This window comes from Haliotis rubra, unplaced genomic scaffold (assembly GCF_003918875.1).
Source record: "Haliotis rubra isolate DU_JTF1 unplaced genomic scaffold, ASM391887v1 Scf1188, whole genome shotgun sequence".
Classification (NCBI taxonomy): domain Eukaryota; kingdom Metazoa; phylum Mollusca; class Gastropoda; order Lepetellida; family Haliotidae; genus Haliotis; species Haliotis rubra.
The window spans coordinates 175,294-199,981 of NW_025765101.1; the positions used below are offsets into that span (position 1 = coordinate 175,294).

General features: G+C 37.8%; 1 protein-coding gene and 1 long non-coding RNA gene across 6 annotated transcripts; one reads left to right on the forward strand and one right to left on the reverse strand.

The window, feature by feature from the left end:
• Window positions 1-44: 44 nt before the first annotated feature.
• Window positions 45-24,405, forward strand: LOC124260319. Of its 5 annotated transcripts, XM_046694609.1 has the most exons (6): window positions 45-699; window positions 1,715-2,090; window positions 2,127-2,178; window positions 12,435-12,531; window positions 12,707-12,776; window positions 14,107-14,892. In XM_046694609.1, exons 2-6 carry the CDS (start codon window positions 1,745-1,747, stop codon window positions 14,298-14,300), a joined length of 759 nt encoding a protein of 252 aa, XP_046550565.1. In that variant the 5' UTR covers window positions 45-699; window positions 1,715-1,744; the 3' UTR covers window positions 14,301-14,892. The 5 variants fall into 5 exon arrangements, with proteins under 5 accessions (XP_046550565.1, XP_046550557.1, XP_046550582.1 ...); XM_046694601.1 differs by having other exon boundaries at window positions 368-699; window positions 1,715-2,178; window positions 14,107-14,890; XM_046694626.1 differs by lacking the exons at window positions 12,435-12,531; window positions 12,707-12,776; window positions 14,107-14,892 and adding exons at window positions 2,993-3,103; window positions 24,192-24,405 and having other exon boundaries at window positions 391-699; window positions 1,715-2,178.
• Window positions 12,378-13,600, reverse strand: LOC124260362. The gene is made up of 2 exons (XR_006894057.1): window positions 13,442-13,600; window positions 12,378-12,519 (listed from the first exon to the last, which is right to left on the reverse strand). It is a non-coding gene; the product is annotated as an uncharacterized LOC124260362 (long non-coding RNA).
• Window positions 24,406-24,688: the final 283 nt, after the last annotated feature.

The window sequence follows — 24,688 nt, forward strand, 5'->3', positions numbered from 1 at the left end:
CCTACAGGTTCGCACTGTGTCCACAGTGATCTGTATGAGGTAGTACTAATTCCTACATGTTCACACTGTGTCCACAGTGATGTGTATGAGGTAATATTCATTCCTACAGGTACACATTGTGTCCATAGTGATCTGTATGAGGTAGTACTAATTCCTTCAGGTTCACATTGTGTCCTCAGTGATCTGTACGAGGTAGTACTAATGCCTACATGTTCACACTGTGTCTACAGTGATATGTACGAGGAAGTACTAATTCCTACAGGTTCACATTGTGTCCACAGTGATCTGTACGAGGTAGTACTAATGCCTACAGGATCACACTGTGTCTACAGTGATCTGTATCAGGTAGAATTGATGCCTAAATGTTCACATAGTTGCCGGGATAGCGACATCAATTTAGGCTATCTGTTTCGGAAATGTGTCTCTCCCGGCCTGTAACCATCGACACGACGTTTTCTTCATTATGTAACGTAACCATATTAGTTCAGTTACATCACGGACTATATAAGGGTGGGTATGGCGATGACACACACAGAGACAACCAAGAGATTCATCATAGGCTCCTGGCGTGTCAACCACGGATCGATGATAATAAATCGACAAGAAGATGGAGGGCGCGGGCTATGCACAGGTAAATTTCTGGGAAATATAGATTGCTGTTCCTGGAATTCATTGAAAGCGGACGTACCGAGACGCAAGGTAAGGTCTTGCTGCTGTTCCTTCGTTCGTTCGTTCGTTCGTTCGTTCTTTCTATTCTCTTCGTTTGTTGGTTGGTTAGTGTGAATTGTGTGAATTCCTACATGTTCACATTGTGTCCACAGTGATGTGTACGAGGTAGTACTAATTCCTACATGTTCACACTGTGTCCACAGCGATCTGTATGAGGTAGTACTAATTCCTACATGTTCACATTGTATCCACAATGGTCTGTACGAGGTAGTACTAATTCCTACAGGTTCACACTATGTCCACAGCGATCTGTATGAGGTAGTACTAATTCCTACAGGTTCACACTGTGTCCACAGTTATCTGTATGAGGTAGTACTAATTCCTACAGGTTCATTTCGTGTCCACAGTGATCTGTATGAGGTAGTACTAATTCCTATAGGTTCACATTGTGTCCACAGTGATCTCTATGAGGTAGTACTAATTCCTACATGTTCACGTTGTGTCCACAGTGATCTGTACGAGGTAGTACTAATTCCTACATGTTCACACTGTGTCCACAGTGATCTGTATGATTTAGTGTTAATTCCTACAGGTTCACACTGTGTCCACAGTTATCTGTATGAGGTAGTACTAATTCCTACAGGTTCATTTCGTGTCCACAGTTATCTGTATGAGGTAGTACTAATTCCTACATGTTCACACTATGTCCACAGTGATTTGTATGAAGAAGTACTAATTCCTACAGGTTCACATTGCATCCAGTAATCTGTATGAGGTAGTATTAATTCCTACAAGTATAAGCAAGTATGTACAGGTTTTCTACATTTACACCTCTTAGTGAAAAATGTCCCAAACGTACATTTTTAAAAGAACAACATTTTCAATAAACATCTTACCCACGTGTGTTGTCGTATAGTGTGACATATTATGGATATATATAATCATATGTGCTTAGCAGGACTTTTTTACCGAACTGAATCATACTCGGTCATTGACTCTGTTAATGAGAACACAGTGAGTGTATAAAGCCATGTTTACTTTACAGTGGTCAGGATAACCAAGAGCAACGCGCATCATGAGCTTTGTGGTGATGCAACGGTGTCCAGATTGTGGTGGGACTTTCAAGGACATATCAAACAACAGAATCTGCCATAGCCGAGGTTCAGGGAAACATGCAAGCAAACCTTCTGTGGTCCTAAAGCAAGTCTGTCTTGATTGTGGTCGAGATTTTTTGAACCTCGCAAATCACAAAGTATGTCATGGAAGAGGGGCAGGAAACAGGCGGACATCTTATCCACTGGAAGCGGTTCCTTGGTTGGCGCCCACACAGACCTACATTGACTATGTTCAGGGGAACGCTGATTCCACGCCCAGGCCACCTCGTGACTCAGGACATGGTCAAACTAACCACCAGGATACACCACCCCCTACTACCCCACCTGTACAAAGTTTGACACCACCCCCTACGCCCCCTTCCTCCAACACAGAGAGACGAACACCTGCCCAACAGTAAGTTTTATGTATAAACAAGCATCGCCTTCACGAGTTATTCTGGTCGGGTGTCGCAATAGCCTAAGGGAGTTGCCTCCCTGATGGATTTCACCCAAATGGTAAAAGATATGTTTTCGGGCCTTAAAAAATGTCTGAAGATTTAATATCAAGAGCAAAACAGTTCCACTCATGGGCTGCTAGCAAAAGCAAAAGAGCGTTTATATGACGAGAATGTACTGATCTCCTAAGCATGGGTTAACGACTTGGTTGTGTTGTAATATACGAAAACAGTTCTTGACAACCTTTTACATCGGTTTTTTTTCTGACACATTCTAGCCAATACTTTAAAGTAAGCCAACCAAAAACTTGCAGAAATGAAGTCGTATAAACACAACTTTCTAAATCATCTGGTTAGCATGGATGTTCCAGTTGTCTACGGGCGCCCCAATTAGTTGTAAAGTGTTGCGTCCCTTCGCCACGCCAGGAACCAGTCATCTTGACTCTGAATCGTGGGTCGCATCCATCATCTCTATACATTTGTCAGTGCTATACCCATGCTTGTGGTTTCCCTTAAGTGGTAAACACGTGAAGCATGCATTACATTTAGCTTTTCTCCAACACTAAGCTTTAATACTGTTCAAGGCTGTGTAATACTCAATTCATTCACTTATTCAAGCTGTTACTTTTCGAACGATTTCAAAAGTTCTGTTTTTTAACAATTCTTGAAGAATCCTTATAAAATTCAGTAATTCACAATAAGTGATGATGTCCTATATTTAATGACACCTCTTGGGGGAGGATGCTATTGAAGGTGATATTTGTGTTACGGAAGTTGGAGAGGTCGCAACAGTTACAACGGTAGTCTCAGTAATGAGGATGCTCTTGCTGTTGCTATTGCTGCAAGTCTGAAGCCAGAGGAGGCAGATCTTGGAAGGCCATTGAGGTCAGTGTATTCTCATCCACAGAAACATTGTTTTGTTTGTTGTTTAACACCGCACTCGGCAATATTCCAGCTATAAATAATCGAGGCTGAACCAGACAATCCAGTGATCAACAGCATCGATCAGTTGGGATACGATGACATGTGTCAACAAAGTCAGAGAGACAGCCACCCGATCCCGTTAGTCGCCCGTTAGTTGCTGAAGACCCTTTCTAACCCGGGTCTTCAGGAGGCAGAACATTGGGACCAGAACAGAATCCGTGCAAAGATAAAAGCGACTAATATATGACTGGAGCTGACCTTTATTGAATTGCAACTTTAATAAGAGACACTTGCCTTCAAATAAGAAACAATTGCCTTTCAAATAGGAAACAATTGCCCTCAAATAGGAGACACTTGCCATTAAATAGGAGCCATTTGCTTTCCAATGAGAGACACGTGCCTTCAAATAGGAGACACTTACCTTCTAGAATAAGAGACACTTGCCTTCAAATAGGAGACACTTGAACTTTAAATAGGAGACACTTGCCAACTAATAAGAGACACTTGCCTTCAAATAGGAGACACTTGCCATCATCAAATAGGAGACACTTGTCTTCAAATAGGAGACACTTGCCAACTAATAAGAGACACTTGCCATCAAATAGGAGACACTTGCCATCATCAAATAGGAGACACTTACCTTCAAAAGGAGACAATTGCCTTATCAATAAGAAACACCTTTTAATAAGCCATGTAAGCAGGACTATGAAGGGTGTCTGTATTTGTCCTTGTAGTTCTCTCTATTGACCTGTCCTTGAATATTATGTTGGGAGTTCCTTCAGCCATAACAACACCACACATGCCGGATCCAACACCCAACCTCGCATGAAGCCTCATTCTGACATTGGCTGGACGTTCGTCTCGGCATCGAGAGAATCGGAGAAACACGAAACCTGACCAACAATGATTGCCCCAGTTTCACCATATGTTGGCAATAACGATTTGTGGCACAACACGTGGCCTTCGAGCATGGAGATGAACTGCATGTAGACGATTTCAGATCGTCTGTCCCGTAACTTGTACTCAAGTTGTGTAGTGTCACGTCAATATGTTTACATGGTGTAGCACATGATTACGGCTACCGAAGCTATCTATATAATCTATAAATAGTTGTCTCCTTTCTTTATAATTTTCAGTATTAGATGTGTAAACTGCTGGTGTCATTGTGCACAAAGTGCACGAGCCACGCGCGACTTCCAATTTCATGCAAAGTCAGGGGCGTAGCTACCATTATAGTAAACAGCCCTGGGGTTCGTTGTTCAAAACAACCCTAGCTAAGGTCAACCTTAAACACTAAGGTTAGAGTTACGATCACCATAAGAAAAAGTTACGCCTGTTGCACAAAACAATCTTAGGGCAACCTTAAGGCGGACTCGAACCTTAGCCGTAAACTTAACTAAGGCTGAACTCTTGAGCGCTGGAGTTACGGAAGCGTCCCTAGTTACCACGTGAATTATCTCCCCTGCTCGCACCTGCAGACGACAACAATGTCAATGTCCCAGCGGAAGCGCAATCGGCATTCAAACTTTTCTCCTTTCGAGATAAGTTTGATAGCTGACGAGGTGAAGGCGCAACAGAGTGTTTTGTTCGGCCCGTTTTCATCAACAGTAACCAACACGGCCAAAATACGTGAATGGGTTGTATCGCGGCATTCATGGTATCGCGGCAAACGGTATTTCGGGTTTTCCGCTCGAGACACGCCTCCTAGCGGTGATTTGCATATGTAAATCGACAGCCAGACGTCAGTCGCTTGTTTACTTTTTAGAAACCAGCAGGATGTAACGATTCTTCGTAAACATTATGCAGCAGAAATATTAACATTAAACTCTTGAATCTAATGGAATCTGTCTGAACCCCATTCATCAAATACACGCTATAATATTTATGTGTCGTATATGACCCTACCCACTCGATCTGAACTAGGTCGTCTTCATCTCATTTTTGCCATATAAGGTAGCGGAAGTGACGTCATGAGTTTATTTATTTCCCGGTGAATACCAAAAGTTGTAATTCAAATAAGGACACAAAACGTAAAAATGATCCCTGTTCACTGAAAACGATTTTGCACACTCTAACAAACTAGAAATTTAGAAAGGATTATATTATACTGTTGTTCACATAATTATTTATTCATATTATAACATTATTTCAAATAATATTTTGCATTGAAATATTGTTGAAATCATGCCTGAAATAAAACAAAAACAAAACAGTATGAACAAATATTAAGAAAATCATGATAAAAAAGATGTGTTTTGGAAGTTTGGTGATTTTCTTGAATAAAATTTCATAATGGATACAGTTTTGTGCACCTTCGATGACAAAAAATACCTCGACTTATTTCACATTAAGGTGAGTTAAACAATTTCATTTTTTGTTCCCTACTTCGCCTTGCAATCCGAGTTTTAGTGTTTACTGCGATACGATGGAGTTCTATCCTTTGGTAAATATTAACCGGCTTCGTTCGTTTAATGTCTCTCGCTGACACACTATCAAAGTTAAAATAATATTCTTTTCACAAATGTGTTGATTAAATGTGATGTTAATCGGATTTAATAATAACATAGGCCTTAAAAGTTTCATTTACGATCACGGATGTATTGTATGACCCAAATGACATAAAAAAAATAATAGCACATTTTACTTATTAGAAAAATCACAGCAAACTTGTGCCCACCATGTGTCAAGATTTTATATTCCAAACTTTGTCCAGGTTTCCATGACCTGTATGAACCCTGTATAATATAAGTGAATATCAATCATATAAACAAAGAGATTTACATTTATTTATTTTTTTACTTATTTTAAGACTAAACGCCTGTTCGTCCGTCCAGAGATCTGAAGCCCAGATACGGAAGAAATGGAACGATTCACCACACAAAATGACTGTATTAACCAAATTTACTAACGTCATGAAATACTCGTTTCATCCGGCGGCCATATGAACAACGATTGAAATCTACGTATCATCTGGCCGTCAGATTTACACACGTTTAAAGGGGTGTTAAAAAAACGAACATTCAACTCTGCATTTACATGTTTTTCACAGGTGTGTAAATCAGGCCATTGTTTCCATGTGTTTCTTAACATGTGTAACATATGTAAATGCTGTGATTGTAGGACATGCATTTCAATACCCTTGAAATCTCGTATGACCAGGTTTAGGTTTCATATATTTAGTACATGCGTAAATGGTTGGAAATGGGTAAATATAGTGTTACAAGATTAGCACTACTTTAACATGTATTTCAATGGTTCTGTAATGTAACTGTCACATAGGGTTCGTTAGCGGGTCCGACCACGCCATAATGTACTAAGATAATTAGAAACACATGGTGAAGTGATACCCATGACTAAAAACCACTAATAACGTGCGTGTCTTTCTGACATACACATGGTGTCTGTTTGACAGGTTCCAATATCGGGTCTATGGGCCAGAGCGATATGTATGTTAGGGAGTGTGTGTGTGTGCGAGGGAGACGGTGTGGCATGGAATAGGCCTAGGGTGGGGTGGTGGCGGTGGGTCGGTGTTGGGGTACTGATAAGTCTTTCTGACCAGTAGGTAATATCGTTTATACTTTTTGTAATGGAAATTACATAACAGTTTAAATAACTGACCTCAGGTACACTTATTATTTATGCTATACAAGGAGACACTGCTAATTACAATAAAACACAGACAGGTGTGTTCACAAAGACATGAATCGGTAGGTCCCTAATTTTAGTGCTCACTTGTATGAGTTATCCGACTGATCATAACTGAACAAATCTCATTATCTATACTTTCATAAAAGATGATTACAATGTATTAATGATTCCCGGTGTAAATTACTGTTGAAATTGTGTGAACATGCACATACTTGGTATGACCTCTTTTTGATTCGGTATAAAGGTATTATTCCATACGGACGTTTTCTCAAATTTCAGTTACCCGACGGAATATACTGTAGACATATTTTGTTTCCACCTCTTGGGTAGACTAAAGAAAATTGTAGTGATTGCAATTAGCTCATAATTTTCATAATAGACCTATTTTGTTTCCATCTCTTGGGTAGACTATAGAAAATTGTAGTGATTGCAATTAGCTCATAACTAAGCAGTTTCGATAATTATTGAAAGCTTACTACCTGACAGCAAAAAGTATTAGTCAGCTGAGAATATCCTTCAAAAACAACATATGTACAACAATCACTTATCATTATGTGCAACCAAAGCATTACAAAATTGCCACATTTTGTAGGCTTGCGTGGGCATGGATATATTTGCTTCAGGGTCTGTATGACAGACGACGTCCCAACATACGCTCAGTCACATGTGTCTCCAGGTCACGGAGAATCAGTGGTAAGAGGTCGGTATTGCAATTCTCGTGCGTTTGCCAGGCGCGTAGCAAGCCATTTTTTTCGTTTAAGCCTTATAGGCTGCAAAGCCATATATTTAGGTGGAATTGAGGGCTTGCCGAACTTTCATTTTTTATGAGACCTGAAGAGTTATCGTTTGACGTTTGATGATTTCAATAGCTTCAAAATATTGTGGAAAGACTTCCGCCTGTATCCCCCCTTAAATTTCATTCTAGTCAAATCATATCACCTGAATATATACTGTATATATTCCTCATCTGATAAGGATGAGTTTTAACGTGGTTTGTTTATTGTGTCTGAACATACTGAAAGACATATTCTACTTCTAAAAATGCCACTCAAAGAAAGTTTCCTCATCGTTAAAATTAAGGGGGGGGGGGGGATACGGTCGGAAGTCTTACCACCATGGAAATTGAAATGTGATTTCCTCTTATACAAATATGTTTGGACATAGTTTACAAATGTCTGCTGCATTGATACAATACCATGCATCGAGTATTTGGTGTTTTTTCTAAAATAATTGAATAACAAATGAAAAATAAACAACTGCATTTCAGTGATGATTCACATATAATCATAACTGTAACAAAACATCCTCATACATGTCGATGGAAAAACAATCATCACTGAAAGTTATGATATGAAGAATAACCTGTTTACTTAACATGGTAATGCTTTAATCAAAGAATATTGTAGTCAGTATGATTCATAGAGGGATTTCCACTTTTTAAATGGAACGTGTTTGTAGGTATTTCTGGCAAGAATTAGAAGAAAAATTATTTTTTAGCAAAGATCATATGTAAGCTCGAGCTGTTTTTTATAATGGTAGCTACGCCACTGTTTGCATGTGTTGTTGACGCGGCATGGACGCCTTGTAATATCACTATTTGATTATGATTCACAATTACATGCCCACGATATGGTCGGAATCGTGCCAAGGATTAGCAGATATTTATCACGAAAACAGGTTTTTATGTAGGTAGCTTGATCCTCGCTTTTACAAAGGCCTATGGGTTCGATCACAATACATTTCGTTTTACAGCTTCTCTTTTCTTAACATGCTCACGTCAAAACTTATTTAAATTCTAATCGCAGATTAAAGAATAACACAATAAATAGTATGCCAAATTATCGTTACCATAACAACCCTGTGATATTTCACCTTATGTAAGAGAGTAATGCAGATGATACTGTCGGCCGTAAAAGTTGATAAGTTGCTTCATCGCTATCAATAAACACTGGGTATCTATATAGAGAATACTACACGAGGTCTCATTACATACGAATTATACGAAACTCGTGACCTTCCTATGGTATCTGACCTCGCTTTCGCTCGGTCAGATACCATAGGAATGTCACAAGTTTCGTATAATTCGTATGTAATGAGACCGAGTGTGGTATTTTATTTATTACCCACGTCTTACATGCATTAAATTGACAAAATAGTGTATTTTTGTTAATATTTTGGTTTCAAACCGAAACCGGTTTCATAAAGAGGTTGCGGAAGAGTTTTGTACTGTAGTACAATATTTGCATGACGTCACACTGTAATGACGTCACTGCCTTGGTAACCGACGTCACGATTCATGTCAGTTGTCATCGCCTCGTACAGCCTCCTACAGTAAACTACTCCGTAGCACCCCGTTTCTTGGTTTGCAGTTGCTACATTCGGCTAACATCACTGGTGGAAACATTGCGTTTACGTTTTTCGACGGATATAATGTCTCAGTTCGACTCACAATTAAAAAGAGAAACGGCAACGTTCGCGATGTTTACATTCCCACAATGCATTTAAGTTGTAGAATGAATGAATTCACGTGTTTATGAATGAAAACATAGTTACGTCAGAATGTGACCTAATTGAGAACTCATCGGTTATCCAAACAAATCGTTAGAATTTCTCAGGTCAACGCGATACGACACTCGTGTGACGTACGAGATTAGTATGCAACTACCCATACGTTGACCACGTGGGTAATAAACAATTATATGTGTGATCAAAGGTCATATGATAGATTATGTGGTCTCTGGTGTGATGGAGGAGAACTTGCGTCGCTAGTTTTCTCGATATTCTGAACACAAGTATGTAGCGTGAAACCGGCAGACACTTTAGAAGAAAGTGTTTGCCCTACCTGTAACAACGATGTCCCGTGTCTATAAAAGGGATATAATGTGGGGATGAATGACATGTACTTTTATCTTGGCCCGTTTATGATGATGCATACTGCGATCTTTCACAATAATCCCTCTGGCTATCAGATTGTGGCTACGTTTTAAACATAACCGGTATTTCTATCATTGTATTTATAAAGTTCTTCGAACGTTCTCCAAATACGTACGTCAGATACATTGTGCACTACCCTTTTCTCTTTTGATCTTCTCAAACGACTGTTACAAGTTCGAAGAATCCTGGTCAAAGTAGAAAAGTCTTGAGACTATTCGCTACAATTCCGTAACTTACACATTGTACCCTAAATGGGTAGAGCTTTCTTTCGGGGAATATCAGAAGGACAACGATACAGTTATTTCCAATGTTGTAGAAAGCTCTCCACTTACTTAGGAAAACACTGAGATATTGTATTCATGTCGGAATGATATTTTCAGCCCCTGTCAGATCTGAACTTGAACATACGAGGTCTGCGTCTGTGTCAGACTAAAGGCCTACAAGATGTTTAGCAACACTGGGGCGTAATAGCCATAGATCTTCTCCAAACAAGGGTATATATATCTTGTGAGAATGACTTCTCCGATAGGGAAATTTACAGCAATGCGACATCACAATTACTTACGTGATATTTACTCGCAATCTGAGTTATGGATCGTCAATTTAAACAGGACAATATAGACGAATTTCACGAAGGGCATAGAGATCCAACATGCCTATGATATACTCATAGAACGCACCCGCCTGTGCTATCCCGTCATAATCGCTACACAATAAAAACAATTTTTCATTTCATGTCTCACAGAATATATAATTTGATATGGCATTGTTTGTTATCGTATACGTTTGCGTTAGTGAAACAAATGTGGACAACTTTAAAGTTTATGTATGGCGTTATTAAAGCAAAGGCTGAGCGAATGGAGAAATAACATTGTTCAGGCACTGTGAGACTATTAAGGAAGGTCACATGCAGTGCAATAATATTCCAATTATGTACAGCCACAAAATATTTTACAGTAGTGATGCGCCAGCTGAACATACTTAAGAAATTACGAGTTGATTCGTGTAGCATATTTGGCTGGGCTCCAAGAGAGACAAAGTGCTATTCTATTGGGACAGCTAGGGAAACTTGCGAGGACAAAGGGGCAACGCATCGCCCTTTGTTCACCACTGAACCTTTTAATCCCTCCAATCATGCACCTCACAAGATTTGCCAACACCACAGACAAGGCGTAACTGATACTGGTAGCAAGAGCGAGTGCAGCTTGATAAGGCGTGTTAGCTTGCTTGCTTTCTTTGTCAGGCTCTTTTGGTGATAAGAATATTGAGGTCATGTGAACGTTGATTTCAAACGTATTAAAATGTGTGAAAATGAAATTACATGAACCAAGTAATTCACATGATGGATATATATGATCATATTGCTTGAGTACAGGTAACATGAAGGTGTATGAACCGTTCATATACATACCCCTGAAATCCGGTATGATACATAAATATCTAAGGTGTGTAAATATTTGCAAATTTGCAAATTTACATGTGTTTCCCCACCTAAGTAAATTCACATGTTTCCAACCCGAGTAAACTTAGAACGAAATTGGAAATTTCAGCACCCATTGAAATTCAATGGAATGCATTGGAAATACTGTATGATCATGTATTTACCGGGGTATCTGTTTTGCAATTCATGTTTGGAAATCCCTGACAATCCGGTCAGGGCATACATGAACGAGGTGCTTGTGCATACGAAAATGTACGATGAGCATATGTTTCAAAGGTATAGATTCATATGAAATATATGCCCGAAGTTAGGAAATATCTGTAAACATACGTAAATCCGGTCATGGCATGTATTTCTTACTGTATTTTCGATTATTTCAATGGTTTACTATCCGGCTTTTGGTCCTGTGATTACAAGTGAGTAACTACCGGATTTTCTTTATATCGATAGCCAATTCAAATCTGTGTTTAATATATGTGTGTTTTACTGGCTAAAGTAATTATCAACAATTTAAACCAAACTCGAAATATACAGACACATCAAGATTTCAATATAATCATGTGAATGGTTTACCCTGAAAATGGTTGTTATTGATATGAATTTTTAATTTTTTTTTTATCCTATTACTGTACAGTTGGAGTCGGAATTATTCAACCCTCATGGCCAAAACATGCAATCACATTTATTGCAGAGACAGTACTTATTGTCTGTGATGATATAGTGACACAAGTATGGTTTAAGTATGTTTAACAAACAAACACAAAGGAAAAGTGTAAATTAAATAAAATGTCATGCTTTCATTGATTTTAACAGTTTCAAAATTATTCTGACTTTGAAATAGGGCGTTGAAGAATTTTGATTTCAACTGTAGGTGGCAAATTATCCTGATCATCACCAACAATGATAAATGACAAAACACTCATTTTGTTGTTTCCCAAATGATTTAACAATAAATCAGTATGAGATTTAACACATAGAGTATTGTTGTTACACACAGTAACACATTGCCAGAGATATTCCCATATATACAATTAGCACCTCTTTTATAATTCTTTTTGAAAATAAAGTTTTCATTAATGTTCAGAAATATTTACACAATGAGGTATAACCTTAATATGTTGCAAGATATCACAGCAATAAAAGGGGTGTAAATTACATGAAAATTGATATAATTGCGATTTACTAGAACACTTAACATTTACTATCAACAAATTGATAACTAATTTTATGCTGTATTTGCATTATAGTATAAATGATGGCATTTTCCAGATCCCAGGTGAAGAAGAAAGCCATTGATGTGCGGCGTGAGAGCTGCAAGACAGGCGGGGGTCCAGCACCAGTTGGTCAGTCTGACCTGGAGCACAAGGTTGTATTTGTGATCGATTATTAAAATGGTTATTAAAAAAGTGATGAAATTTATCTCATTTTGGTCTTACATAGTTAAAGTTAGTAATTCCTTATCTCATCCCATTCCAGAGTCTCAAACATTTCCAGCATATCAAAAACATTTACGTAATAATTGTGTGTTTTCATGTTTGTAGGTTGTGTCAATGATTCCTCAGCGCCAGATTGAAGGAATAACTGGTGGATTAGAGAGTGAAGTGGAGGAAAGTATGTGATAAATAATACACTACTATTATACCATACATATATCTATGAATATGTATGTCAAATTCATATCAACATTTCAACATCAATTGCAAAAGAATCACATTCAATAACAAATCAATTTTGTTTTGAAACTAAATATTTACAGGAATTCACTATTCCAATTATTAGGTTGCACATTGCAGTATAATGAGGGTAATGTTGTTTTTTAAGGGTAATGTCATTTGCAGATTTATGATGTCTTCCATTAACAGTTCGACAAAGGAAAATACTTTGTGTGATGAAAATGATACATTAATTTACTTTTAAAACTTTTTTGCACTTTGCGTCACCTTGGAAACCAAAGATGCACCAATATGCACGGTTGTGGAAGTAGATGAAGCATTTTGCAAATACATTGTATGTGTATTTGTATGTCTGTCTGTCTGTCTGTCTGTATGTATTAAAGCAATATTTATCAATGGAATCAAATTCATATTTGAAAAGAAAATATCTTCAATTGATCAATGCTTTAGAAGTAATACTGTATCATGGCAACATTCAGAATTGCACAACCTAGCCGGGTTTGGCATATCATGGTATACATAATGTGAACCTTACACCTACTTCACACAAAAAAATTAAAAAAATTAAAAACATATTTATGTATTTTCAGAATCAGGACTTACAGTGACCAGCCTCCCTGTGGTATCAAGTGCGTTTGTACCATCAACATCAGTACAGCAGCCATTAATTGCTACATCAGAGCTTGCCCTAGTACCCTCCACATCACAGCCATCAACAGAGCAGGCAGCCGAACAACCTGATAGTGAAAGGCCCCAAGCAACTGTAAATGGTAAAATAAAATAAAGCAATTTTGCATAAACAGAATATATTCAGAAACATGTCAAACATAGTGCATTGTAATTTCAAGTATATGTTAGTATAATTTTATGGCAATACCAACACTATAAATATGTACTCATATTAAATGTATTGGTTATAATTTATCTCTATAAAAAAAACTAAATATTAATGATATTTTTGCAGCAACTGAAATCCATTCAGGGTCTAAAGTTACACACAAGTCAAGAAAATCTGGTAGGTAGGACATTTTCAAGTAAGAAAAGTTACTAGATTTAGATTAGGGCTGGGACGGGTGGGTACTGAGTAGGACCCAGGTGAAGAATGTATTGTTTTACCACAACAATGTACCCCGGTAGTAAATTTAGACCCCTTCAAGCCTTAATTCACAGTGTAGTATAAATAGCAAACAAGAATTTTTAACTAAACAGTTTAATTGCATACAACAATAAAACAAATCGCAATTATGAAATTATTACCTTTTCTACAGAAAGGGAAGCTCAGCCAGGCGTGACTGCCATCCTTGCTAGTGAAAAGGAAAGGACTGGAATACTGAAGGTCCTCCTTGACGTACAAAGAGAAATCCTGGCTGTCTCGAAACAGCGACTTCAGGTGGAGACTGACAGGCTGGCCCTGGAAAGAGAGAAATTTGAATTTAAAAAAAGTGTAATTAACCTACCATAATACAAAACTGTTTCTCCCGTAATACAGTTTCTGCATGAATTGTAATCAAATTCATTATCTAATTATGAGATAATCCTTTTTGGAGCTTGTTTGAATGAAATTTGTTGATAATCTTGTATGTAGCTTTTGTAATGTTGAAAATGAATCTCTATGCCATGTATATTGGGAGTGTAATGCAACCCAAAGTTTTTGGAAAGAAATCGAAAGTTATATTATAAAAAATATACAGACTTTTGAAATAACAAAATTGCAGTATGGTTTGACATTTTAGGCAATAACAATTACTAAACCACATAATATTTTCTGCATTTTGTTTAATTTATACTTTCACCTTATCAACTATTCAATTCCTACAAGTTTTGAAAGACATATCTGCTGTTGAAAGATTCACAGCAAGAAGAAATAACAGCTTTGATAACTTTATAAATAAATGGTGGCCTATCATCCCAATATTCAATCTTTGACAAACTTAACAAAATGATATTGATGAGTTTTTAACTCACACCTGCTGTACATGTATTACCTTTTTCACTAGCTTATCTGAATTATGCATGGGAACAAAAAAAACAAAAACTATTTTATGATTTTTATGCTTCATAACTTCTTGACGTTCACTTTGTTTCAAACTTGTATCAAGATGATTTTTTACCGTTATTAAATTTAATGTTATGTGATATACAATGGAGTTGTTTTTACTTACATTTCATGAAAATCTTTCGTTGACAAGGTTCTGCCTAGCGGTGTTGCCATCTACATGCTGCCTGGGAGCGGGTGGGGTGTTGGTCTCCGCCTCTGCCTCTTCCAGTACATCTCCCGGTGGTACCTGCACTCCCTTGGTGATGCAGTAATTATGGAGCTTAAAGCATGCCATAATTACCACAGAGCACCTGTCTGGGCTGAACCACAGACATCCAGAGGACTTGTGCAAACACCTGCAATATTTTCATACAAATCAAATCTTACAACAATATTCTGGCAATTAGGGTTTAAAATAATCCTGATCATAATTTAGTTTGCAAGTACTGATTTAAATTCTGATTACATTACAATCAGGTTAAACTCACCTTAAAGAACCACTAAACTTTGTTTTTTGTTACTCTTTTAACCATTACATATGAAAGATTTGTGGTTAGTCTTATGCGGAACACCAAATTTATTCTTTAAAAACTTGTGGTTAATTAATACCGAGCGATTAAAAGTGGCCAAAAAGTCGCCTGCTTCCCTCTCGCCCGCCAACGAAACCACAGACAGGTTACGTAACTCTGAGAGCACTGCAGTGACGTCATATGAGGAACGATTTTCAGTTAGTTGTATCAGGGATACTCTACTTATAGAGTCTCCCTGGTTGTATAGAAAATGTGTAGCATTTTGATGATTTCTCGACATCAACGACGACATGCCGAATCGTTGCTTTGTCGTCAATTACTCCTAGGGGTCGGGCGATGGTGTCACCATGCGCAGATTTCCACAGGACCCCGCAGTTCGTGCTAAATGGGTTATGTTTGTGAGTGCGAAGCGAGCGTTGTGGAAGCCTGAAACGATATCTTACTTGTGTTCAGATCGCTTCACGGAAGTTAAAGAATCAAAACTACTTACTAGTTGTAGTAAAATATGCATATGATTGATGACCATAAAGATTTTCTATGACACAACTTGTAACATAACGATTTCTTCCTCGGAAGTGAGGTTGTGGTCGAAGTAACAATAATATTGTAAGTAGTATTATATTGACACCCACCTCGCTGCCACGAGAGAAATTGTTATGATATACGCTATGTCATGCAAAATCCTATTGGCCATCAATAAAATACATATTTTACTACCAGTAGAAAGTAGTTTAGATTTTGTAACTCAGTGAAAACAAACCTAAATACCATTTATCCTCAGACTGGCGGATGTTCCCGACAGGGCGCCGCCATTTTTAAAAATAAAAAAATATGTTAGAATTAATGAGATTATAGTTTGTTTTCATCAAGTTAGAAAATCAAGACTACTTTCTACTCGTTGTTAAATATGTATTGGAATCATAACTAAACGGATTTTGCATGACACAACTTATAACATAACGATTTCTTCCACGGAAGCGAGGTGGGGGTCGAAGTCACAATACTGCACGATAAATTTCTTGCTACATTCCCATGGTTAATGTCCACTCACCAGTATGTAGATACTAGTCAATGTGCGTCTTTATATTTGGTCTTATAATCCTAATTAATTAGTTTATTATCACACTTGTATGCATTTTGAAACTAAATAAAAAGCAGACGATCTGCTGATACTTATAGTGAATATATAACAGAACTGTAATATCTAGACATTTTATAGTTTGCCAATGTGAATCATAATTCGCACACACACCCTAGTGCATGTTGTCTGTCTCATTACACTTCACGGCGAAAACAATGATTCTGTTGAATGCTACGACAAATGAATAAAAACAAAATGCAAATATTAAAATTAAAACAGATTAAAGTTATAGGAACAATATCAGGCCATTACCTTGTTCGAGGAATGTATCCATCAATATCCACAAAACTGTTCCAAATGATGTGTCTTTTAACAGTTTAATATACGAAAAAGTGATAAATCTTTTCAGGTATTGGTGTATAGTCTCATTGGTCACCCAAGATAGCACACCTGGCAACAAATTGCATAATGTCCGCCTTTCTTTAAAACAGTAATTTAGTTAGCCAATAATGGGCAATCAATCAATGTATTGCCGGTTAATCCTTTGAAAGAAGGACGTTGTTTTTACGCAGACACCGACACGACAGAGTGTATTCAGTATAGATTAGTAAATCTACATACATAAACACTACCTTTTTGACAATTCCGCTGTGTAAGATAAAAGTAATTAATCAATCAGCGTGTTATCGGTTAATCCTTTTTGATCGATGTTTATAATGTTGAATATTTACTCCAGACACAAGAAATGCCAAATGGGAACCTTTGTCGGGTAATCTAAGTGTGTTACCACTAATTATACCTGTTATAAATTCATTAACTGACCATCAAGTGAATGATGACAAATAACATGTGTAGGTTCATACCACCTAACACGGGTTACAACGAGGGAGTATTAATTGCTGTATTGCATGTGAAAACTTATGGGCCGACACTGTTTTGAGAATACAAACAGATTTTTACATGACATGATTAAATATCGAGGTAAAACAACACAGAAATCGGATCAATTTGGATCAGTCATTATACAAATAGGGCCTAACGACACCAATCGATTTTGACAGAATCGTCTATGAAAACAAGTTGTAACTCGGAAACTAGGCAAAGCAGGAGACAAAATTAAATGACAGTAGATTGTGAGAACATATAGCTTTCATTTTCCACAACAATTGTCACGATTTCAGGTTTATACAATATATAACAAGGTTTATGGATAACAACTTCTTTATTTTGGTGAGTGCGACGTTTCGATACAGATTCTTGTACCGTTGTCAAGCAAGAGTGATACATGAAGTGTAGGAGCTGCATATATATACTGTATATAACAATGAAACAACATAATAGACAAAGGAAACAACATAATTGCCATGATTGGCTAAGCAGTAAGCTGATGAAGCCAGTAAGTACATAAAGGATAGTGAATGGAAGCCAGAGATGTAGTTACAATGAGATGTTTATACAATGGATGCGATGTTTATACAATAGACTGGGCTTGGTGGAGGAGTGGATCATAAGCAGATGGAATGAAGTATCCTTGGTCACGGTTGATGGTAGGCTTGTGGCGTTTGATGTGAATGGCTTCTGTGAGCTTGCGTTTAGTGAAGTCCGTTTGGTTGTTGGCGAGAATGGTGATGTCGGACCACTCTATTTGATGATTGGGGTTGGCTTTGATGTGGTCAGAGATAGTCAACACCCGAGTCAAAGAACATCGCACCTCTGTTGCTAATTCCGACACCAAATCAGCTATCTCTGACCACATCAAAGCCAACCCCAATCATCAAATAGAGTGGTCCGACATCACCATTCTCGCCAACAACCAAACGGACTTCACTAAACGCAAGCTCACAGAAGCCATTCACATCAAACGCCACAAGCCTACCATCAACCGTGACCAAGGATACTTCATTCCATCTGCTTATGATCCACTCCTCCACCAAGCCCAGTCTATTGTATAAACATCGCATCCATTGTATAAACATCTCATTGTAACTACATCTCTGGCTTCCATTCACTATCCTTTATGTACTTACTGGCTTCATCAGCTTACTGCTTAGCCAATCATGGCAATTATGTTGTTTCCTTTGTCTATTATGTTGTTTCATTGTTATATACAGTATATATATGCAGCTCCTACACTTCATGTATCACTCTTGCTTGACAACGGTACAAGAATCTGTATCGAAACGTCGCACTCACCAAAATAAAGAAGTTGTTATCCATAAACCTTGTTATATATTGTACGTCTCAACTTCTAAAATGCCACTCAAACAGGTTTATACAAGCCTGTAAACACGATAATTTACCCCCTAAAATGTAGATAAATTCTGCATCGGCTCTCAAAGCTATTCCTCATATGACGTCACAGAGGCGCGCCGCTCTGATTGGTTGAAATTTCGTTCGCGGGTGAGAATTGTGCACTGTTGTCAAAAAGGTCGATTTAAGTCAATTAAAGGTCGAAATGAGTAGTTTTAATGACGGGGTTTCATTTATAACGATGCCAGTTAGTGATTTATGTATTTGTACCCCCTAGGGTTTATGTGACCTTTAACCTTGCCTTTAAAACACCAAACGCACGCTCAATTGTGTTTCTTGTTCTAGTGTGGGCGGAGTTGAACCTCTCTTGGGGGCGTGTCTGCGGCTCAGTAAAGGGTGTTAGAAGACATGGTCGACATGCATATCTGAAAAATTCATTACTTGATTGTTATACCAATATATCAACATATCAATGATGTCATGATTGATAGTTCAAAAAAATTCAAATGTTTTTGTTTGTGTACTCTCTGTATGTATATGACACTTAAAGTGACACTTCCACATTCCTAGACACTTTATTTTTTGTTTTGAGACATACCAATTACCACATGTGTTGAATTAAATTCAAAATACCTCTTCCAGCTTGCATACATATATGTATATATGCAAGCTGGAAGATGTGTTCTTGATTTAAATCAACACATATATATATATACATACCCAATTACCAAATATATGAAATTATTGATACATTCGAAAACCGATTCGTATACATGTGCGTAAGTGAAAATGAAATGTCCACTTTTTAATCATAGATCCTTACTTATACTTATATAATGTCATTATGCTGGACCAGCTATAGCGAGCATTAAAAAGATATTAGTCAGTAATATATGACCCCCAACAAATGTGGGCTAGAGTTTCACAATAAGGGGGTTAAAACCTCCACAACCTACCCAGAATCACCAAGGAGCCACCCATCCGGTGTCAAGATCAAGATCAAGATGGTTTATTGTACATAAGGCCTCTGGCCCGTGTACATAGTATTGTAATGACAGGCAAGGTATGGACATTGCAAACAGTGGAAAGCATCATAACATTGTTAGATTAGTTGACAGGAGAAATTAGACTCTTCCTTAAAGACAGCGAATGTGTTAAAAACATGGCTAATTTTACATGGACAGATTCGTCTTTTGATGATAAAATTCTTATAAGTGTTTCCCTTGTAGGGTGACCCAGATATTTTTGTGGAATGTACTCCTTTCTTAAATCGGCATAAGCGTCACATATAAATAACAGATGATATTCGTCTTCGATATCCGCCATACAGACAGGGCAAGTTCTGAGATGTTTGGCGAGTGACTTGTTACGGCCAGTATTGATGATTATATCTGTCAAGCCAAGTCTAAATCTAATAACTGTATTTCTAAATTTCTTGCTTGTAATGTTTGATAGATATGTCTCAGGTTCGATCAATGTTTTAAAGGATCTATATACATCAAATCTTGAACTTAGATTAAGGGTATTCATCCAATTCTGGCGAAACATATCCACGGCTCTTTGGCGAAATTCATTCATGAACAGCCACTCGTTACCGACACCTTGGAAAATCCACACATATCCAAAACCATACGAAAATAACAGATATCTTATATTTGATGCCCATGTTACATAACCAATATTATCTAAATTAAGTAGCATGTTATATGACTTTCTTGGTAGACGCTGTTCATGCATTTTCAGTATTTTGAACCAGTTTTTTATGCAGCGAAGCTGAGAGTTTATATAAAGTGGGTATCTTCCACATTCTCCATATACCATATAGTTTGGTGTTGTAATGTTAACATTAAGGAACTTCTTACATGCCAATAGATGTATCTTTTCAATTGGTTCAAAAGTCTGGAAACCCCATATCTCCGCCCCATACAAAAGCATTGGTTGTATCTGTGCATCGAAAAGTTTAAAAAAACATCTTTGGTGTTATTGGCGCTAATGGATATTGTGATGAAAGCAGATACACCAGAGCCTTTTTTGCTTTTGCTGATAAGGCAATAGCAGTTTTACCCATATTCAATGTATAATTAAAAAGTATTCCAAGATATTTGTATTCAGAAACTATTTGCATTTGAATGCCGTTATAAGACCATTTTTCGCCATTAGCGATTGGTCCACCCCTTCTAAATACAAAAATATTTGACTTATCAAGATTAACATCTAATTTCCATTCTTTCGAGTAGTTCTCCAGAATGTCTAATTGGTTCTGTAAACCTACCACTGAGTCCGATACCAATATCACGTCGTCAGCAAACAGTAGCATTAAAATCTCCAAAATATCAGGATATAGTTGTACACCATGTTTGCCTTTATGAATTATTTCATTTTCCAATTCGCTAATGAAGAAGGAAAAGAGAATAGGGCTTAACAAACATCCTTGCTTCACACCCAGTGGGCACTCAAAATAGTCAGTGAATCCCACATTGCTACGCACACAAGCCTTTACGCTGGCATAAATACCTCGTAACATAAATAACAAGCCCACAATTTCTGTCGATTTACAGAGTCAAATGCTTTCCTAAAGTCAATAAATGCTCCATATAATTTACGTTTTCTTCTTATTAAGTACTTTTGCACAATTGCATACAATGTAAAAATATGATCAGATGTGGAATAACCTTTCCTAAAGCCAGCTTGTATTTCAGGAATTTTATCTCTAATATTAGCCCACATGTTTAATCTTTTGTTGAGGATAGATGTAAACAATTTACCAATACTACTCGTCAGAGATATGCCTCTGTAATTGTCAGGGTTATTGATGTCACCCTTCTTATGTAGAGGTACTATGACAGCCTGCGCCCAGGTTCTTGGAAAGTATCCAGTCTTAAAGACATAGTTAAACATTTATGTAAAAATGGCAATATAATGTCTTGGGAAGCTTTTAACATCTCCACTAAAATCTTGTCCGGACCAGGTGATTTTCCGTTTTTAAGATTTCCTATGGCATCGACAATTTCGGTTTCGGTTATTATTGAATCAAGGATTTCAGCATCAAGTTCTGTATAACCACTGGTCTCCAAACTAGCCTTAAATTCCTGCAAGCTAGCTGTATCATTACATTCATATTCTTCATGAAAATGTGAAAAAACAGAACGGAAGTGTAACAACCACTGGTCAGTTGTTATCTTACAAACCACATTATCTTTACTTTTCAAGGAACGAATCTCCCGCCAAAATTTATCAGAATTTTGAGTGAAAGTGCTAAGTTTTTTCAATCGGAGATCTCTTGTTTTGCTCTTATATTTTCGACATGATTCTTTATATTTATTTCTCAAAGTACAAAAAGTCTTTCTGTTGTAATCGTTTTCGTGTAAGTCTAAATTCCTAAGCGCCCTCCTCGCTTCACGCTTTGCAGACCTACACTCGTCGTTTAAGGGTTGGCGTCTTAAAGTCTGGCATCTAAAAGCTGGTCTTTTCATACATTTGGCTGCATCCAGTAGATGACTTACGAACTGGCTAAGAGCACCATCTAGATTAGTATCTATATATTCAGTTAAACTGTGAAAAAAGGCATTAGCTTTGCCTGTTAGGCAAGCTATAAAGTGATCTGATAAAGCACTGTTCCACCTGTACGTTTCCGCGAGATTAAGTGTAATACCTGGTTGTTTATCTGACAGCGAATTAGGAGAGTAACAAAAAAGCTCCAAGGGCTGGTGGTCAGATTCAAGACGTTGACCCACATTTAACATAGCTATTATGTCGAAAAACTCAGCTGAAGAGATAAAATAGTCATTTACACTACTTCCTTGTGCACTTATGAACGTAAATTCACCTTTAGCATCGCCAGGTACCATCCGGTGTCTGCTGTACCATCTTAGTGGCAATGCTGCAGTTGCTCCAAATAAGCGAGTCGTGGGTCGACCCCGGCCACTTGACTACTACATTTGTGAAGCTGTAGACAAGAAAACAAGGGATTATAACTACTCATTTAAATGGATTAAAAATATTATAGTCTTCCTGTATCAGAACTAAAGATGCTGGTTTTACTTACATCTTGATCTTGTTTGTTCATTTACATGTCTAGGTGTCTCGGCAGGTGCTAGTGACACTTCGCTATTTAGGTGTGTAATATTCAATAAATATTTGCCATTACGTTTGTAGTTCTAATCTGGGATAAAACAATGTAAGTTTTTAAATACGTCAACCAGCTTTTTAACATAAAGTAGCATACCGGAAATATGAGAGAATAAACATGATAACGTGTCTTTTAAAACAGTAAAATTGATAGACTATTTTTAACTGGACAGGGAACTAGCATCAATATGTCAGGTCAAGGCCGTTGCTAATGTAAACAAACCCGTTACGCATCGGGACATTTTTACCTTTCGGTCTTACTAGAATAGGAAAATACTGAAATCATTATGCTTTTCCAGTTTTTGTTTATTAAACAAAGTGAAGAAAAGATCTTACCGAAGAGAGCTGTCACAAATAGCCTGAACATTCACGGCGTGGTAGCCCTTCCGGCAAACAAACGCTGCTCCCTCGGCGATGGGTGGTCTTTTTATTGGGATCAAAGTCCCATCAACCGCTCCAAGAACTTTGGGGAAACCGGATAGTTTGTAGAAGCCCTCTTTAACTGCCATCGGTTCTTGTGGTCCCCATGGAAAATGAATATTATTTAGCACCGTGCAAAAAGCACTGGCTGTGCTGTGCAGGGATCTCGAAACGGTTGACTTGTCAAGGCCGTGAAGGTCCCCGATCTCGGACAGGAAGCCACCTTTGCCGAGATAGCGTAAAGTCAAGAGCACCTGTGACTCTACAGATATGGCGTGTGAACGCCGTGTACTCCTTCCGATTATTGGCTCAACTTCTTCTACAAGAGCTATAATAGCTTCACGTGACAAACGGTAGCGAGAAATCAGTTCGAAATCATTCAGCGTGTCCAGTTGACTCGTCCTGTCTCTGTAGACTCTCTGCTTCCTCAAACTTCTCTCAATCTCCTTGTATAAAATAAAAGCAGTCGCCATATTCCCTACCCAACCTTAGAGACGCTAAGGTTAGGTCGGGCCAACCTTAGTTATCAACCTTAACTTAAGGTTAACCTTAGTTAAGGTTGTTTCGTGCAACGGGAGGCTAACCTTAGTAAAGGTCTAAAGTTGTAATCTTAGAGATAAGGTTGACCTTAGAGATAAGGTTGTTTTGAACAACGGAGCCCAGCATGAAAGTTGTTCAAGCCCTCCATACTATCAAAATATAAAGTTTTGCAACCTATCGGGCTTACACGAAAACATTGGCTTGTTCACGCCTGAAAGTGCTTTGCTACATGTTTATTTAGGGGCATTTTTATAACTTTTCAAATAACTTATATTTAATGCAATTTTATGATATACACAGTTACCTTTTTCCGTTAGTATAGTGGGCTCCTTTCTTGATAACAAGATATAAACATTTTATTGCTAGAGATGAACCGGATATAAATGCGGTACATACTGGTTCACAATGCCTTGTCCGGGAGCATCTAAGTCGATGTATGGAGTCTGGAGCCAGCGGGATCTCCGTCAACCGGGACAACATCTGGTCCAGCAGCATGGCCTTCTTCAAGGATGTTCGTATATCAAACAGGGCTAAACAGTTAATGGTATGAACAGATCGATATTTTACATGTCCAAACGATGATTGTTGCAGTGAATGCTTTGACAAATGATGCAGCAGAAAAAGGCTTCACAATTTTACTCATGAAAGGAATCGAACTCTGGTCTTGACATCATTTGAAAAATTATGCTACCGTACAGACCCAGATATAACTGAAACACTTAAAGGTGGCTTTAAACCCAACTCACAATTGTTTGTTCTTAAACGCCGCACCTAGTGATCAACGTCATGAGCATCAATCTACGCAACTGGCATACGATGACTGTGACAACCAAGTCAGCGACCCTGAACACCCTATCCCGTTA